Source organism: Cataglyphis hispanica, chromosome 6 (genome assembly GCF_021464435.1).
Source record: "Cataglyphis hispanica isolate Lineage 1 chromosome 6, ULB_Chis1_1.0, whole genome shotgun sequence".
Lineage (NCBI taxonomy): Eukaryota > Metazoa > Arthropoda > Insecta > Hymenoptera > Formicidae > Cataglyphis > Cataglyphis hispanica.
Window position 1 is genome coordinate 3,128,170 of NC_065959.1, and position 19,710 is coordinate 3,147,879.

Genomic DNA, 19,710 nt, shown 5'->3' on the forward strand with positions numbered 1-19,710 from the left:
CAAAATAATTATATAACTATATAACGTTTTTAAAAATACTTGCATATTTTACATATTTAAAAAATTTGAAACCGAATTAAAATTCATAGAGATTATATACATACAAAAAATACATGTGCTACATTTATATGTTATATAACATATTTTTTTATTTTATTGATAAAATCAATGGCATAACTTTATTTGATTGTATCCAATATTTCACTTTTCTTATTTTTATATCTGCAATATTTACAAATAAGTGAAAATTTATTTTTGCTTTGTTATTCGTGATGTGTATGTAAATGTTACTGACAATTATTTCTCTTTAAATCAATATAAAACATGTCAACTGTACATATAAATTGAAGAATATAAAAAATTATTAGTTATTATTTATTTGTTTCGCTCTTAAAAACAGGGTATCCAAAAATAAATATGCCACAATAGTTTAATTAAATTTTATCAAGTTCAATTTCTGCAAGAAAACTGCCATCATAATAAACGAATTTAATATAAAGTCTAGAGAATTTTGTTGCATTATTTAATACTTTCTTTGACGAAATAATAAATTTTACATATAAAAAGCGCATAAATTTTTTACATGTCCATGTATATGTATACACGGAGAAAATTATAAAACTACATTTTTTGAAAATTTTTTAAGTCTTTCTTTAAATATAAAGCTTTGTTTATTAACTACTTACTCTCCGTTTCTTATAGATGGCAACAAGATTTGACATGATAAGTAGTTATTATCAAATTACATGACTGAGATTCCTAATGCGACATTGATATTCGAAAAGATGTATATATATATATAGCCCTTTAGTCATGACAAAATGGGTTAGCGAAGAAATTCGCAATAACTATAAATTCAATTGAAACTATATCTATTAAACTTATACACTATATGTAATGATAACAAATTAAACGACTATATATTTGTCGTCTCCTCTGATCATTGTATAAGAAAATAATCAAGTCTCAAGTCACAGTGTAATATAATAAACTATTGCAATTTCTAAAAGAACAGACATTAACATAACATTGTGATATAAAAGCACCAAAAGAAGCCTTAATATACTTAAAAGAAAATTTAATTTCTGCGCATAATTACTAAGTTTTTTAGGATAGCCTTGAGTTGTATATTGGAATAATTTAATGAAGCATTTCTCTCTCTGAATAATGATTGCACCAATAATATTAATAACCAATTATATATCGCGTGTATAGTTTTGAATATTATGTAAATAAAAAAATCTGTAAATGATTTAAAAAACAGAGATGATTATGAATTATGTTGTTAATTATGTATATATTCAGTTGTCATTTAAAATTTTAATTAAATATTTCACTGCCAAAAATGGCATCTCATTAAGATTATCACGAACTAAAAAGATAGGAAGTTTTAATACATTACTCTCTAATATATTGACAGTAATGTATTGCTCAGATCGATTAGAAAGGGTAATGCTCTCAAATTGTGTTAATACTCATCAACACCAAAATGGCATCAGAAATTTCTCAAAATTACACTATATTTACGTGTGTCAAAATAAACAGTGGTAGTTAAAACGATTACTACCAGTTTTAAAAGAAGATATAATCATCAATAGTAAACGAGATATATATATATATATATGGGTTTGCTAACTAGTAACACATGACTTTTCTTCTTTAATTGAAATAGGCAAAATCGCTAGAAATACATTAAAGCATAACAGTGACTATATTACTCATATTTCTCTCTCTGTCTCTAATTACTTCTGACATACATATTTGCACAATCATATGCATACATACAGATACATTCGCATATATTCGCACATACGTACATTCGGTCTCTTTTTCTCTCTCTGTCCCTTTCATTTTCTATCTTTCCATTCGCTTTTGCTCTTTATCCCTTTCAACTACTCACTCAATCTCTATCCGCTTTTTTTTTGGACACACTCAAGCATACAGTAACAGTTATACATATATATCGCGAGCAGAATGGCCATATGCCATTTCGATCGTAAGACTAGCGGAGGCCTATACTAATGAGCTGTGCTACTAAAGGAATCGAGCGATAGAATCCTTTAGAGGTCAGTGAAGAAAGATTTTTCTTTTCTTTTTCCTTTTTTCTTTAACGCATCTCAAAGCACAGTACATGTAGAGGCCTCTATCTCAAGTTCCTGCGTTACGTTCGGAAAATTTTAGATACTGCTTCCTTGTCGCAATATTTTCCCGCCTAAATTCTGCTTGATTTCCGCCGCGAGGCACATATCGAAATAATATCATGCACACGCTCAGATATATAGCGAGAATATTTGATATCTTGTTTAATATACGCAAGGACGTCGTACACATCGAAAAACATTATATATATTTCCACTCACGCTTTTTTTTATTTTTTCTTATTTTTTTTAATCCGTCTTCACATCTTCGTAGTAATGTCTAGCAACGCGAGGAGCGTGCATTTATTTCACAGCAAATTATATATTTGAGTTATATTCGCGATGATAAAATACGAAACCTCGCACTATAAACGATATCGAACGCATTAAACTAAGAATGAGCACAGATCGACCGGAAAAAATATAGAAGCGTATGAGCAGAGTATCGCATTATTGATCCAAGGGAGGAACCGTCGAATTTTCGACGGTGGTCGAGTAATGCGGCTCCGCCGTTGGAGGCGTGTCATCGCGCGAAGAACTTGCTACGTGAGACGCAGCGGGTGTCACCGGTTGAGATGGAGTCATCCCGGTAGGTGGTGCGTATATCAGCCGATATCCAGTTGGCAAGAAGAAACCACCGTGGGGTGTACAGCTGAAGGCTGGGAAATTCGGTAACGGTTGTTGGCCTTCGTGATACTGGATATAGGTCGCACCCGTCGAATTAGATATCGATAAAGGCGCGAGTCCAGTCGACGGAATATTCGCTCCCTCTGACAATATAGGAGTAAATTGATATTGCGTCGGATTGCCAACTGCCGCGCTATGCATCGAATCGTTTCCTTCGGTTAAATCATTTGAACAGTTATTACTTTGCTGGGAGACTACACTTTGCATATTTTCGGAAGGCACTACTGGAATTGGGATAACATAAGCATGCGGTATTCCAGCCGATGCCTGCTGCTGTGGTTGAAGCTGCAGTGGGGCTTGCTTCAATTTTTGCATGGCTAACCGTAGAGTCTCCTCTGTATCCGGATAGTTGTTCGGTCCTTTCTGCAATGGAGTCTGCGGTGCCGTGCTGAACATGAAATAATCTTCCGTTCCTGGAATTCTAGATCCTATTGAATAATAAAAAATATGATACTTTTTATTAGATATATATTATATATGAAATATACAGGGTGTCCCCGATTTAAATGTCAAAACTTTGGGAGCATGTAGGGGACTGAAATTGAGACAAAAATTTCTTTAGAAATTTTCTCGTTTTTGCTTCATTTTGAAAAAAAAAGAAACAAAAAATGTTTATCAAAAAACTAACTGTGTGTGTATATATATATGTGTGTGTATATATATATATATATATATATATATATATATATATATATATATATATATATATATATAATTCAGTATAATGTAAAATTAAAATTACCATTACTGACCAGAAATATTTGTCGCAACGGTGTGATAAAGTAATGGATGATGCTGATGTTGATGGAGCGCGCTTGCTTGTTGTTGTTGTTGAATAAGCAATTGTAGTTGATGCTGTTGGAAACGTTCCAACTCTTCTCTATGTCTCCTCTGCAATGTTTCCAATTCCAGAGTTTGCCTATGTACAATAATATTGTTTTATTGTGAAAGATGGACAACTTATGACTAAATCTCATTTGATTTATATTTTAAATATAATATTTGATTAGTGTAAAGGTAAAGTTTATGTTCCTCTAAACGTCAATTTTTTATTAATTTTACCTTTTTATAAGCAATTGATATTCTTCACTCGGTGTAAGAACCACAAATCTTTCTTCTTTTTCAGGCTATAAGATCAGATAATGTTAGTGATATTTCTACTAAAATTAGAGAGCACTCTAATTTTTATGATATATTTTGATTTATCACAATAATAATAAAGTTATATGAAACTTACTTCAATATTTAAAATATTAGTACCATGAGCTGCTTGTACAGTTGGTGGAACAGAATTCTCTCGGCTATGAGGTACTTGTACAGGTACACCTGTAATTAGTAAGTACATAACATATATGTATTATAAAAGTTGTGTAAGATTTCTTACATATATATAAAAAATATTTTAATATAATAAGTTTATAATCAGCTTTTTTTTTTATTTATGAGAAATCTCTTACCATGCAGATCATCTGTCTGATAAGAAGAAATAGTTTGTCGTTCTGAAGTTTTTAATTCTTCCACTTGCTGCAATTGAGTTCTTGCAATGTCAGTAGCTTGTTGTTGACTAATAATAACATTACTATGAGCAGGTGGACCTGCAACTTTGGAAACCATGAATCTCGATACTTTTCGGATAGGTTGAGCAGGATTTATCTTCTGCAAAATTTACATTCCATTATATATAAAGTAAATATACATTTAAAACAATTTTTCGTAAGATAATGGAAATTACCTCGTTAGTACTGTCTTGGAGTTCTGTTTGTATTGGAGTATTAGTACCAGATCGTGGTGTTACAACATTAGGAGCAACAGTAGTAATAGGTATGCAAGTCGACACTTGCGGAGCAGTCGTTAATAAATTTTGCGCGAGTTGTTGCTGCGTTTGTATAGGCGGTGTTAACGGCTGTGTGGGAGCTGCCGCAAAAACCGAACCTCTATGATGAATCTTTGCCAATTCCTGCTCTAATTCCTGCAAACGGGATCCTGGTCTTTGAGCTCGTATCTTTACATTCTCTTTGCTTGGACTCATAGTTTCGGTTGCTGCGGGAGCTACTCCCGGTGTTGGACTATCAAGAGAACATTCCACATTCTAAAAACAAATTTTATATAAAATCTTTTAAAATATTTTAATCTCTATAAAGTACTCACAGTTTGAGAAAATGTGCCAGAACTTTCTTGAGTTATAACAGAGCCTTCAATGGTAGCATCATTAACTTGCGTATCAGTGAGAATAGTAGAGGAATGTATTGTTGTCTGAGGAGATAACGGACATGCGGCAGCATTCGTCGATGAGACTGGCATACCAATATTGTACAGTTTCTGCTGCAAAGAATGCATGTACGTATCGTGTCCTCCAACTATTTGATGATTATGAGGCGTAGCAGGATAACTTATAGGCGGTGTACCGACATTTAACGCTTCCGATGGCTGACTAGTCAATTGTACGAGTTTTTGATGCAAGTCTGCTATAGTTTGCGGTCCTGTACTGCTTCCGATGCTTCCGACACTGCTTATATCCGATACTTTGTCCAACGAATTCTGTTGACTGAGTTTGCGATGCTGCTGCTGCTGCTGCTGTTGTTGTTGCTGCTGTTGCTGTTGTTGTAGCTGCTGTTGATATGGCTGCGATAATTGTTGTTGTAAAATCGATGTAGAATCAATGGATTCAACAAGAGTATGCTCGGGTGTCACGTCATGACTTGAATTTTCATTTTCGGATGTAAGCAATTGGCAATCAGAACTAGTACGCCGTATGCTGAAATGATAAATTAAAACTTAATAAAGAAACATATTCTTTTTTTTTTATTTTTGTCTGTAAAATGAATGAAAACAATAAATTGCCCACCAATTTAAATTTGAAGATTCCAAATTCTCAACTTCTAAAAATTTGGTTGGCTGCTGTTCCGGAAGCTTTAAATGTAAGTGCGATTGATCTAATACAATGGAAGATTCGTTATGCTGATCTTGCATAGTTTGCTGTTGCATTTGGGATTGCATCGGGATTTGTTGCAATTGGAATTGATTTTGGAACGGTTGATTCGATTGTATATGTCGCAATATCGGTTGCTGTTGTTGTGAAGGATTAATTTGATTAGTTGAAATAAACCACTTTCCTTGAGCGGCTGATTGTCCTGTTACAAAATTTGATTGCATCATTTGCGATTGCAGGTCAATCTGTTGCGGGATTGTTAACGGGATTGAATGCAGCGTCGGTTGTGATTGATTTTGATGAAGCAACTGCTGATTTGGAAAGATTTGTTGAAAATTTTGTTGTCCTTGATATCCTTGATGCATAATTTGTCCTTGATAATTATGTTGAACGGGCGGTTGAATCTGCAGCTGGCTCACTTCCGGTTGTATAGGTTGAAAATACTGCTCGGATTGTACGGGTTTATAATCGACTAATGTAGGGGCAGCAACAACAGCAGGATTAGGCACGGCAGTTGTTTCATGACTGCTGGTTAGAGGATGAGGCGTGGCGGATTTGGATTTCGGATTTGAAAGTATGTTCGCCAAATTTTGTGCAAGATCTGGAAGTGTCGAAGATACTTCTTTCGTCTTAATCGCGACCTTGGATGTAGAAACATCCGTAACGACCGGATGTACGGGAAGAGGTACCGGCACAGATTGCGGAAGTGAAGTACCTACAGCACTGTGTTGCACATTTTGATGAGTGGTTTGAATCGTTTGTTGACCAGTTTCTACACTAGCACTTTGTTGCTGTACCGGCATTGCATTTGACATATCTTGTGGAGCAACTTGTACATGTTGCATATGCGCTGTTGTAGGCATATTAGTTGCAGTTACAATAGTTTGTCTCTTTTCTTCAGGTATACTGGAAGATTCTGAAATTTGGGAATCCATAGACATATTGGATGCGATAGATATATTCGATACCCTACGATTTCGATCATCGATATTCGGTTGCATTGACTGCATGTGTCCCGATAATATAACATATTGCTGCGTCGGCGGTTGTACTTGCTGCGGGACGAATTGTTGTACTGATGGAGCACGCTGAGTTTGTTGCATCTGGCCCTGATGTTCCGCTTGCGGTTGTAGTACGTTCTGTTGTAGAGGAATTTGTTGCTGTGGTTGCTGTTGCATTACCACAGCAGGAGATTGTATCATTGTCTGATTCGGATACTGTGTCTGTGTTTGAGCTATTCCGTTCGTATGAAGTGGCTGGAGAGGCTGCAGTTCCTTCTGCGAATTCACCGGTACAAAATGCTGAACGCTAGTTTGAGGTATTTGCTGAGATGTTTGTTGCGATGTTATTGTAGCTCCTTGTACAATTATAGTATGCTGCTTCGATTGATTGATAGTTGTGGTTTGTTGCATGTGTCCGCTTACTTGCTGCACAGTTTGTACTTGGATAATACTTTGTTGCAACCCAAGCTGTTGTCCCGGCTGTGACATCTGTTGAACGCTATCCGTTTGTTCCACGTTATACGGAACTACCTGAACAATTGTATTCTCATTATTGCTAGTTTGTTCATGCACATTCATACTCTGAATCTCTGAAACATTCGCTTCTACGTGTTCTTCATTTTTTATTACAGATTCCGCAGCAGATGCAATTGATTGGTTTATCGACTGCGATGTACGACTTGCGCCTTCATTGACGGCAGAAGATTCCTCTTCGGTCGCGATATTTTTTTGTTCAATTACAGGACTAACTAAGAAGCGAGATACTTTGCGTGCTGGTGCAGTTGGTACCGTTAAAGTAGATATTTCTGCAACTATGTCAGATGCATTTGTTTCTTTAATCGTTCCAGATTCTTTTACATCCACTACATCTTGCTGTTCTTGAGATTCTTTTGATACATCACTCTTTACATGACCTGTATTTGTATCCTGCTGCATTTGCATCTGACCATGTATCGTGGAACTTTGATAAGATTTAAAAGCAGAGTTGTTAGCGTCATTTTGAATATTATGAGCTTCTACTACTGTTTCTGCAGACATTCCAGAAACAATAGTTTCTTGGTTATCCGTTGGATCACTTGGTATATTCGTAGGAGTCAAAGTATCGGTGTTTTGTGTTGATGTGGATGATCTCCTGGAAGCTTCCGCTGACGTATTTTCAGCGCCTGTTTGACTATCGGGTGTTTGAGCAATTTGCTGCTTCTCCAAATTAGTATTGGCAATATGAGAAATGATCTGATCGATCGGCAATAGTTTTGTTGGCGTAGAAGTATTTGAAGTTTCGTCTCTCTGAAATGAATAAAATATTCGTTATTATTTTACTTATAAAATACTTCTTAGTAATTCATAATAATGGTAATAAAAGAACACAATGATGAACACTTCTATAATAAAAATAAAATATTGATAATAATTGTACATTACAAATTCTAATATATATTCTATATTAATAATATATAATAATTTTCAGTGTGTTATAAAAATTAAATGTAAATTTATGTGTCTTTTAAAAAATCGTATAATTTAAAAATGCCTACAAGAAGAAGCAATTTTTTATGAAAGCATCTCTGACTCTTTGTATGAATTAAAATAACATTTTGATAGATCATGTAATTTGTAATGCTAATAAACTTTGATAATATACGATGCAAAATATTTATATATAAAAATATTAATAAAAAAAAAATATTTTGTTGTAATATAATTAAAATGATTCTAATAAAAATTTTCTTATAAAACAGCAATATATACATTTCCATAAAATAAAAATATGCAAAAATTTTGATGTGTAAATTGGAGCATAATTCAATAAATATAGCATATACAAAGTAATTCTTAATATGTATATATGTACATACATGCGTGCATACGCTTTTACATACACACACACACACACATACACACACACTCAATGTTATAATATAGTGACATAAGATAATCTGCAAAAAAGAAACAGATATATTATAACAAATATATAGACGTTTCTAAAAAAATTCTGAGAATTTCAAAAATTTTTCTCTTGAAATCACAGAATCAAAATACAGAAATCAATCTCTTGATTTTTTTCAAAATCGTGTAATCAATACAATCGTTTTTTTTTTAATGTTACAAAATTGGATTGTCAGAGAAATAAAAGTTTTCTTTTGAAACCTCAAAGTTTTTTTAGATTTACACGTAATGTGAACCTATAAAAAAACAAAATTATAATTTTAAATTTATATTATAAATTATTATAATAATATAATTTCGACCATACTGGGCAAGTGTAACAAAAACGAGTCACATAAATATCCACAATTGTATAATTCTGAAATATAAAGAAAAAACGGGAAAAGGGATGGTGGGATCGATGAACTCACCGAACGGTGTCTACGGTGGATTTTGTACGACGATCGGTGGCTGCTTTGACGTGTTAGCGAGCCATGTCTCACCTGCTGCGTCCAAAACCATATATACCAATTATACATATACATTCTTGACTTTATGTTTAAAATGTACATGTGTTCAACATTAAACTTCAACATTAACCTCTTATGCTATCTGATATATTATTTTGGATCATTATTTCATTTTGAAAAAATATAAATTTATTTGGGGAAAGGAGTAATAATAATAATTGCACTATATACAAGTCATTATATCATACGCACATCTATATGTGTATTTAAATAGCATGTGAAAATTTTATATGCATAAAAAAGTGCCTAGAGAGCAAAATAAAAATATTAATCGCAGAAGTCTCCATAGAATATGATGTAAATGCTTTTTACATCATATACAATATCTTTATCAATAAAATTATTAATTATTTATTAGTTTATTATTTAATAACTAGAAAAATTATACCTTAGCTGTATCGAGACTGTGGTCGCGATCCCGAGGACGCCGACTTGTAACTGGACTTCCACCGGCAGATTGATCAGGTGGACCGTGTGCTACCAAAGGTAGGGTACGTGTAGGATCCAAACGTAATTGTTTGACGATGTCTTCGATTAATTCTACAAATGTCTCACATTGCGATTGTGGCAATAAATTTTCCGCAACCTGATTAGAGAAAAAAAAATATGAGATAAAATATATAAAAGAATATACATAGTAAATAAAATACCAAAAAATATAAGTTCTTACCAAATTATTAGCAATATCCGTAGGTACCATATCGTCTCGATCAAATTTAAAAGTAACAGTTTTTTGTTTACTCGTATCTAATTGGCATTCGACAGTCATCGATTGTCCCTCATTACTACTGACAGACAAGACTGTTAGTTTAATGCCTGGCTTTTTACGCTTAGTTCCTGAACGTTTCACCCGGTTTCTCTCAGAAACGGTAACACTTTCAGAATTTTCCGGTGTAGCTCTGAAAAATAAAAGAGTCAATTAAATTTATTACTTTTCGTTCTTTGCTCATTATTTCATTTCGTCTCACCCATCATTTAACGCTACAAATTGCTGTGCGACATTCGTTGCAACTGGAGCAGCTGTTGTAATAATTTGATCTTGTAGATTAATTGGTGCATCTGGTGGCAAAGACTGTATTGAATCCATTGTGTCTTGTTTTACCAATGAAGACCTGTCGGTCGCATTGGAGCATTGCTCCGAACTCGAAAGAAACAGTTGATGTTGCTGCAGATTCGTAGATGATGGTGCTGAGACATTTGCGACGTTAGGCGTTATCGAAATAGAATTGGGCATGACATTTGTATTTTGCGAATATTGCATTTGTACGAGGATATTTTGAGACTGGGGTTGATGACCAGTATTACCAAGTAAAGATGTATTCTGCATATTAGGAATTGTCGAAGTCGGTACATTTGGCATGTGAGTCACAGCTGACGAACTATTGACGTTTATGCCTGACGGTATAGACGTCTGAACCTGTCCCGCTGATTGCATATATTGTGATTGCGACGATGCTGCAGGCATTGCAGCCGCGGGTAGACTGGCGTGAGAATAAATCTGCGTCGCCGTTTGGGTGGACGATAAAATCTCGACGTGGCCAGAAGGATTGGTAGATGTGGTATATGTATGAAATATTTGTTGCGGCATGGTTTGTTGATATAAAGAGCCCGTTACGTATCCCGAAGCAGTGCCGGTAGCATTCTGCTGATAATATTGCTGATTCTGAACGGGTTGTGAACCAACAGAATGTTGATGCAGTTGTTGAACATGTTGAATTTGCGGTTGCGTCGCATACTGCTGTTGTTGCGCATGTTGCGATTGAAGTTGCTGATGCATGTGTTGTTGTTGTGACAACATTTGTATTTGGGGTTGCATTTGTTGTTGCATTTGATGAGAAATTTGTTGTGGAACACTCATTTGATTCAATTGTATATATTGTTGTTGTTGATGCACATGCTGCTGTTGCTGCTGCTGTTGTTGTTGCTGTATTTGCTGCTGCTGTTGTTGCTGCTGCATTTGTTGTGATACCTGAGGAAATTGAGGTTGGCCCTGAACGTTTTGTGGAGTAGAGCATTGTGAAGAATTTGCATTCAAACTCTGTGGAACATGCTGAGCATATGGTTGCTGTTGTTGATATTGCTGTTGCATTTGTTGCTGATATTGCATTTGCTGTGCTTGTTGAGGTTGTACAACTGACGTTTGCTGTTGTATTATCGGTTGCTGTTGGACCAACTGAACCTGCTGTGGTTGTAAATTATGTTGTTGAGTTTGTTGAGCAGTCGATTGCAGTTGCTGCTGTTGAATGGGCATTTGAGTTTGTTGTAATTGCATCGGAACTTGATTTTGTATTTGCAAACCGATATTAGATTGAATTTGTTGCTGTTGTTGTTGTTGTTGTAATTGCATTTGTTGAAGTAATAATTGTTGTTGTAATAAATTTTCAGAGTTTGCAGCAGCACTTGCAGCAGTTGCAATATCTGTGGCCGTAGCAGTTTCCCTATCCAGGCGTTCTTTCTCCTCTTTGGCTTTACGTTCTTCTCTTTCTCTCAACAGAGTTGTAATCTGCGACTTTAACATCTTGGCTACCGCTTTAGCATCTTCTTCCAATATGAGACTGGATTTCGCCATTTCTAACGCTACCTCCTCCGCATTATCAGTCTGTATATCAAAATCGAATTGTATTGCCTCATTCTCTTTGTGCTTGTTACTGCGTTTCTTAGGATCCAACACGCGCAATCTAAATTCAACACGCGACAATTCAGTATCCGCAACCGCTGTATCTCGCGATACCATTTCCAATTTCAATCCGACATCATCAGCAAAGAATTCGTGATTCAGTAAGTCCTTAACGAGCGGTCGTTCTTCTTTCTTCAAACGTATGCACATTTCTATAATATCACGTACTTCTGGATTTTCAACTTTATCATAACTCTGTGGTTTCACACCCTGTATAATAAAAGTAAAAATTGTATGTATGTGTTTATTATAATATAAATAAAAATTATTATTCAAGATGTATGTTAATTTTATTATATTATTATTTATATATTATTAATATAATATATATATATATATATATATATATATATATATATATATATATATATATAATTATATTAATCTTTTGTTGTGCACTATTTATTATATTTACACATTTTAGGATTTAAAAACATAAACTTTATCTTTCTAATACACGCACAAATAATACTATTACAAATTATTGAAATCGTCTTGAAAATGCCATCATCAATTTTAACACAAAAAATAACAACAAGCACATACAGATACACTTACCGATACGACGCGTTTGTATATTTGTGCTGGTCCTGTACACTCAGAATATGGGTATTCACTAGTAGCCATTTCAAGCATACACATTCCAAAAGCGTAAACATCAACCGACTCATCGTAATGTTCCTCGTACATTTCAGGTGCCATAAATTCCGGCGTACCGATAACGCTCTTTGCAAAACTGCGATTCTTTAATGTCGCGAGACCTAAATCACCAATTTTTACACTTCCTGTTGTACCAGTGATAAAAATATTATCACACTTTAAATCACGGTGAATAATAGGTGGTGATCTAGAATGAAGGAAGCTGAGACCCTTTAAGATTTGCCGACACCAAGATTTTACTACTTTCGGATTAATTTTTTTAAATCTTCTCAGATACCTGTTAAATATAATGTATAACAACAGTTTTAAAATATGTCTTACAATAATACTTTATAAATTAATGTTAAAAAAACTTACGTTTTTAATGTTCCTGATGTCATAAGTTCAGTGACTAGTACAATATATTTTCTACGGGTAAGTGTAACTTCCCAATAGTCATAAAATCTTACAATGTTTGGATGTTGTAATCCCTTTAGCATTTCAGCTTCTTCTCTAAATCGCAATCTCTCTGTTTTATTCAATTTTTTTTCCTATAAAAAAATAGAAAATAAATATTCTCTCTCTTAAATTATATACAATATATAATTTTCTATTATAAATAACGTGTATATATTTAATTTTTTAAATTAATAACAAGTCAAATAAAATAATGTATAATTATTTATCTCTATGTAATATATATTATCACATTAACCTGCAATTCGCACCAAGCTACAGCTACGCCCGTTTGGGTGTCCAACCCGCGATAAACAGTCTTAAAACTGCCACGACCGATTTCTTCTTCAAATTTCAAGAATCTTCCGTCGGGCGAAATACCTACAGCCTTCTCTTCGTCGTCGTCGTCTTCCACAGTTTGCACTTTCACTTTCATTAATAAATTTTGCACCTCCTCCATCGCCATTGTCTTTTGTGACAATTTCTCATCTGCTTTAAAATTTTCATCGAGCAAAGGACCGATAAAGCCCTCCACCGTTTCCTCCTGAGTAACTACATCCTTCTCAGGATGTTGTCTCATCTTTGCTTTCTCGTCTCGCAAATCTGTATTCTGCGTTTCTTCCATCTCAGTATCTAACGGCGGAACTTTGCCCAATTTACTTAACGATTCATGAAGCGCTTGTGTTGCTACTATATCACTGATACTAGTGCCGTCGTCATCGTATATCGTCACTCGTTCCTCCTCCTCTACTTTCTCTACATCCGCCGACTTGTTATCCACTTCCGTTATCTCTTCCAATACCTTTGACGTTACAAATCTCGAACTCTTAATTATTTCCTCGTTTAAACCCGCATTATCCTTCATTTCTTCCTTATCACTGTTTACAGTCTTCGAAGTATTTGTGATTTCTTTATCTATACCATCATCGCCGCTATCCGTACACTCAATAGATTTTCTATTTTTCTTACATTTATCTTTGCTGTTACTATCTGTGGAATTCATCTCTGTCTCCATAGATATTGTAGTATCATCTAATTCCTTTTCTACATTAACCGCTTCGATATCTTTACTAGTATGATGCTCAATCATTTTCTTTCTAGAATTTGTATCCTTTTGCTTCAAAAGTTTTTGATCATTAATACTAATAAATTTAGTACTACTGGCGGAATTCGACAACAATTTTTGCTTATTATTTGTAATACTTTCCTGATTAATTCCATGTGACTTAGATACCATAGATGATTTTACTGGTATAGCATCTTCTTGTTCAAACTCATTTAAAATTCTGTGTTGTACATCTGCAACATTTTCTGATAGATTGTTACATTCTGCGAGAACTTTATTATGTCTCACATTTGCTTCTTCATTTTTGCTGATATTTGCCGCCTTCACTTTATTAATTGGCGTAGAAGGTGTAGAACTAGATCCTGTTCCTACATATAATTGTAACAAATTGTAACAGATCTCTTTTATATCTCACATATGATTTTATTTTATATAAGTTTTAAACCGCAAACATTTTTTTTACCTTGTGCCGCATTTTCAATTGCTGCAAGTGCTTCTTCAGCATCACTAAAACTACGATCATTTTCATGATCTAAGGATAATGAATTCACGCTTTGGGCAGATGATCTATCGGATAGATTCAAAACAGATAGTATTTTCTTTTTGGAAGATGGCGAATTAGTCGCAACACCGTTACTAGTTATAGATGAAGAATCAATATTCTGTTCATGTCTCTGTGTTCGTATTTGCTTTTTAGAGATAGTGGAACGATTTACATTTGATAATACCTATATATAAAAAAAGCAACATAATAATAATATTCTAAATCACATATGGTAATTTAAAGTATATAACATATTTATTAGTTATGTTTACAATGAATATATTTGTATACACCAATATGTTTGTGTCAACTAACTAATACAATCCAACTAACCTTTCTATCACCAGTAACGTTGGCACTAGTACCTGCCTGTGTGACAATAGATTGCTTTCTTTGGCGTCTATGATTATGTGCGTGAATCTTTTGAGTTGTGACAACTGTGCAAGTGCCTCCAGTTTCCTGAGAGGCTAAGTGGCCCACTGCCAAATTGATGCCACTTTGGCTGCTACTACTTCCACTGGACACCAACTTAGGACATAAACTAGATAAACCACCACCAGTTCCACCTGAAGAACGTTGCCTATTTGTCTCATACCTGAAATTTTTGAGAATAAATCATATTTTACATTAATGTGATACAATATTTCATGATACAATTCATGATGACAAATTATATATTTCATATAAGTCAGATAATATTGATTTTAATCAAATCCTTAATTTTCATTTTTTATTTAAATCTTAAGGAAGAATATACAATATTTAATTTAAAATTATAATTTAAAATTATTTTAAAATTTTTATTACATTAATATTCAATAAAAATAATCTTTTTAATAAATGAGATTATTTTTATAGAATTTAATAAAGAAGAGCACGATATTTGCATATTTACAAACAAGAAAAAGAGGATATAATTAAAGATCACACATCAAATTCTTAAAAGAAAAACATTCTAAATAGATCTAATCTAACTTTTACATCTAAAATATGTTATTTCTAAAATTATATAAAAACTTGTAAGAACGAAATTGCAGGATATGAAAGAATATAATATATTTGTTATTTCAAAGTCTGCTATATGTATACATCTATATCTGTATGCACATTTTCTACAATGTGCAACTGATGTTATTTGCAAAAGCATTTCTTCTTATACTAACAGTAATGTTAGTATAATAACAAGCTTGTGTAATTATAATTAATTTAAATACATCCTCGATTATCTGAATACGTTAAAATTAATTTATTTGCACAAAATAATATTTATATATACAAACAACTATCTGCTTAATTTTACATTTTGTATCAATATCTGAGCTTGTCTTATCTACTTTCATATTCTTTTTTCTTTTATCACTTAATATGTAATAAGTAAATTGTAAGTGTATCAAGTCATTTCTGATATACATATAATGCAAAAATTTTCTCTTCCTTTCTCTCTCTGCAAAGATTTGACACAATATTGAGAACCATAAATTTCAACATTATTTGTATGAAACGACCTGATAGCTATATATATCACTATTAAAACTTTATTAAAAATTTTTTTAGAAGGTCAATTTTAAAAGTAAATTTTGCAATTATCAAGATTTTACTTCAATTATTTCCTAGATTATCGAGAATCTATTATATGAACAAAATCACATAAGTGCATAATTAATAATGGATTTTATATACAAAGCAAAACATTCCAAGAAATATCAAAACTACTTGTCATAAAAAAAAAATGATAAATAATAAAAAATATTTTACAAATTAACAATAGAATGTAACAAATGACAATGTAAGAAGCATGATTTTTGATACAGACATCATTATACCTGTCCTGCCTGCTGTGGCCAGATGAGAGAAATCCACGCACTGTATTGCCTATAGCTGCTCTCTTTTTAGTATCCCTATCTCTTTCTCTGTGCCCCCCAGTGCTCACCTGATGATCCTGACGAGTACTCTTGTCACCCTGCAAAAATGCAAGAAAAATAAAAAAAAAAAAAAGAATTAATGACATTGGAACAAATATTAAAATTGTATTTTATATTTTTATGTTGTAAATCTTTAAAGATCTTTTTTTTTTAAAGTAATATGAAATCTACTTTAATATACAGAGTAAGATTTATCATAACATAATATATATAAGACTTATATTTATAATTTATGGAAATGTAAAGCTGCAAAAAAGAATGTGTGTACGTATGCATATATATACATATGCATATATATACATATATATATATATATATATATATATATATATATATATATATGCATACATATACACATATACACATAATACAAATACATTATAAAAATATGAAAATATCTTAAAATCTCACCTTTAAACCAAGAAACTTAATGTTGCAATTAGAATTTGTGCTTGTTGGAACAGGGCTTAGATCACACCGAAGCCGTCGGTGGGATTTTTCAACTACTGGTGGATCTTCTTCTACTTCCAACTGATTTCCAATCGGGAAAGCATGTGAGTGTGTTAATACAATATCGTCTGTATTATGTTTGTGATTGCTGTTCACTGAACTCACTGTCTTGCTGTCATTGTAGCATCTCGGCATTGCACATAACCAACTTTATTTAAAACTTTACTTCACAAAATTCAAACTTCACCTATTTGTTGTGCTTCTCCTTATTCAATTTGCTCCAATGGTAATAAGGTAAAGGTAATAAGAGTCACATTATCATTCTCTTCTCAAGACAAAAAAATTAAAACTTTTCTGATCAAAACTACTTTTAATGAGCAGTCTTTGTTATTAGATTTAAAATATTCATATCTGAAATAATTTGGAATTAGGCTGTATATCTCGTCATATCAACCGATAAACTGGCTATCAAATTTCTGGTGCCCAAAGAGCTAAAAGAATCTGCAATCAGAAATACAATTTAATCTATATTATTGCATGAAAAAATTTCAAACTAAATATACTTAAAATATTTTCTCTTAGCACAAATACTTTATAAAAATAATCTTTCATTCTTTTAAAATGAAAAAGACACTATATTTTAATTATTTTATTAGGGAGAATAAATCAAATTAAAATAAAAGTAAATTAAAAAATGTAAAAGATTGTATTACTATAGTATCATAGAAATATTTAGGATAAATATTTTAATCTCGTCTATTAACACAAACTCCATTATCTTAATCGAAAAAATTTATCTGCGTTTCGTGCGCGTACTAATAAAATATATCAAAGTATTTAAGAATACAAATGTTGCAATTTATACGGGAATAATTCTGTGACATATATATATGAATATTAATCGCGACAAGATCAAAAGTGACGGATATAAAATCGACGCATGAATCCTAAACAGGATATTATTCATAAAGCAATTTGTTTTCGACGCATTAATGAAGATAATAGTCGGCGTATACAAATAACTCGATCACGAAGACATTTATGCCGTTAAAGCCGCAGAATATGTTGTCAAGCATCGTCGTGGGATACGCCACCAGTGAGGAACGTGACAACGTATAGAGTATCTCGATGCACACTTATACATACTACAAATCGCATACGTTATACACCCATCTCACCGATATAAGTTTAAAGGGTGCGTACCGCTGTGACACGGGTAAGGAAGCCGCGTATGCGACGTATTGTGTCGGGAGATCTCATATGTATGCACACATACACACATGCACGCGCGCACGCAGAGATGTTTGCAAATCGAATAAAATGCGCACACATTCGTGGTAGAACGCACGCAAACGCGACGCGCACGTAAGTGCTCGAGGAACGAAGGAGCGAGAGAGATAAAATGTGACATCTATCCCAAAAATATCGCTTGTCGGACGACACGTTTCGAGCGCGACTTTCGGGTTGAAGGGGCGAGGATGCGCGACATTTCGTCGGGAACGTCAATGCGGCGGACCGTTATTTTTGACAGATAAATTATCGCGACGTGAGCCGCGCGACATGTACACGTACGTGCACGTCGCACGAGGAGCACGAGAGATGCATGAAACCACCAACAGTACCTACATACTTCCGAGCTTTCGTAAGGGGGAGAACGAGGGTCGTCCGTTCATCCGCTCTCTCTCTCTCTTTCTTGTATTCTCGTTATCACCGACCCGGTCATACTAATCTCGCGTAACATCGACCAAAAACGGCGCACGGCCTCTCTCAGCCAGCCGGTTGGTACTCACATTAGCATCGCAGAAATTCGCCCCGACTACACCCAAATAACTACCATTTTTTTTCACTGAACGCTACGCACTCTCACGGTGCTATGCGCAACGCGTGTATATATATATATATATATATATATACACATACGTACATACATCGATATACATATACATTAATCGTGCAACGTAATACGTACATGTATGTGCATCATACCTCGGCGAATGCTGACCGAGAAGACATATCTCATAAAGCCTCGTGCGCACGAGATGGTGCTAGGTAATATGCGCTCTTGTCCACGGATAACGAATGACTGAAATGCGACGATGGGACATCGGACTGAGACCAAGCCATGGACATGGGATATGTATGATGTAGCAACGTGACAAAAGAGCGATGGGGGTTTTTCGAACAGACGCAATTGTAGATACAATTATCTATCGAAGCTTATCTACAGATGCATTCCGTTTCATGCATGATGCGTCATTTATTCTTGTTTAACATTTGGTTTAACATAAATAACAACGATGAATGCATCATGCGTATCATGCATGAAACGAAACGCATTGTTTGTTCCAAAACGGTGTAAAATTTTATTTGATGGATGGCCTGGAACCAATCAGAAACGTTCAAAACAATTTCGGACTATCGAGTAAAATTTTCCTCGGAGAGTATGTTTTAGAATTTAGCCCGAATAAAGAATTTTTTTCATTTGACAGCCAATCATGTGACATTATGTCAAACATTGTTTTCACAATGTGTTTCTCGATTGAAAGTTGTCCGATATTTATATAGGCATTCATATTCTTATATTTAAGATCGTCTCAAGATCATATTATAATCAAAGCAAAGCAGCTGATCGATTGGTTAATCCGCAACTGTCAATCGTAAATCCAATCGAGCCCACAATCCGTAGTGTAATACGACCTTTAGGTTAATTAAACCCTTCTTTCGAAAAGGCTATAAAATTTTTCT

The 19,710-nt window shown here is 33.8% G+C and overlaps 1 protein-coding gene across 9 annotated transcripts; it reads right to left on the reverse strand.

The window, feature by feature from the left end:
* Nucleotides 1-1,639: 1,639 nt before the first annotated feature.
* Nucleotides 1,640-19,061, reverse strand: LOC126850216 (serine/threonine-protein kinase WNK3). 9 transcript variants are annotated; one of them, XM_050592940.1, is made up of 21 exons: nt 18,588-18,804; nt 16,927-17,466; nt 16,417-16,553; nt 14,927-15,188; nt 14,513-14,777; nt 13,243-14,417; nt 12,906-13,078; nt 12,447-12,825; nt 10,517-12,098; nt 10,180-10,399; nt 9,882-10,110; nt 9,600-9,797; nt 9,113-9,187; nt 5,671-8,042; nt 4,974-5,580; nt 4,558-4,914; nt 4,283-4,481; nt 4,063-4,151; nt 3,888-3,952; nt 3,578-3,744; nt 1,640-3,253 (listed from the first exon to the last, which is right to left on the reverse strand). In XM_050592940.1, the coding sequence occupies exons 2-21, from the start codon at nt 17,158-17,160 to the stop codon at nt 2,589-2,591; spliced, it is 9,450 nt and encodes a 3,149-aa protein (XP_050448897.1). In that variant the 5' UTR covers nt 17,161-17,466; nt 18,588-18,804; the 3' UTR covers nt 1,640-2,588. The 9 variants fall into 9 exon arrangements, with proteins under 9 accessions (XP_050448897.1, XP_050448894.1, XP_050448895.1 ...); XM_050592937.1 differs by lacking the exon at nt 18,588-18,804 and adding an exon at nt 18,952-19,061 and having other exon boundaries at nt 10,180-12,098; XM_050592938.1 differs by having other exon boundaries at nt 10,180-12,098; nt 18,756-18,833.
* Between the last annotated feature and the right edge of the window lie 649 nt (nt 19,062-19,710).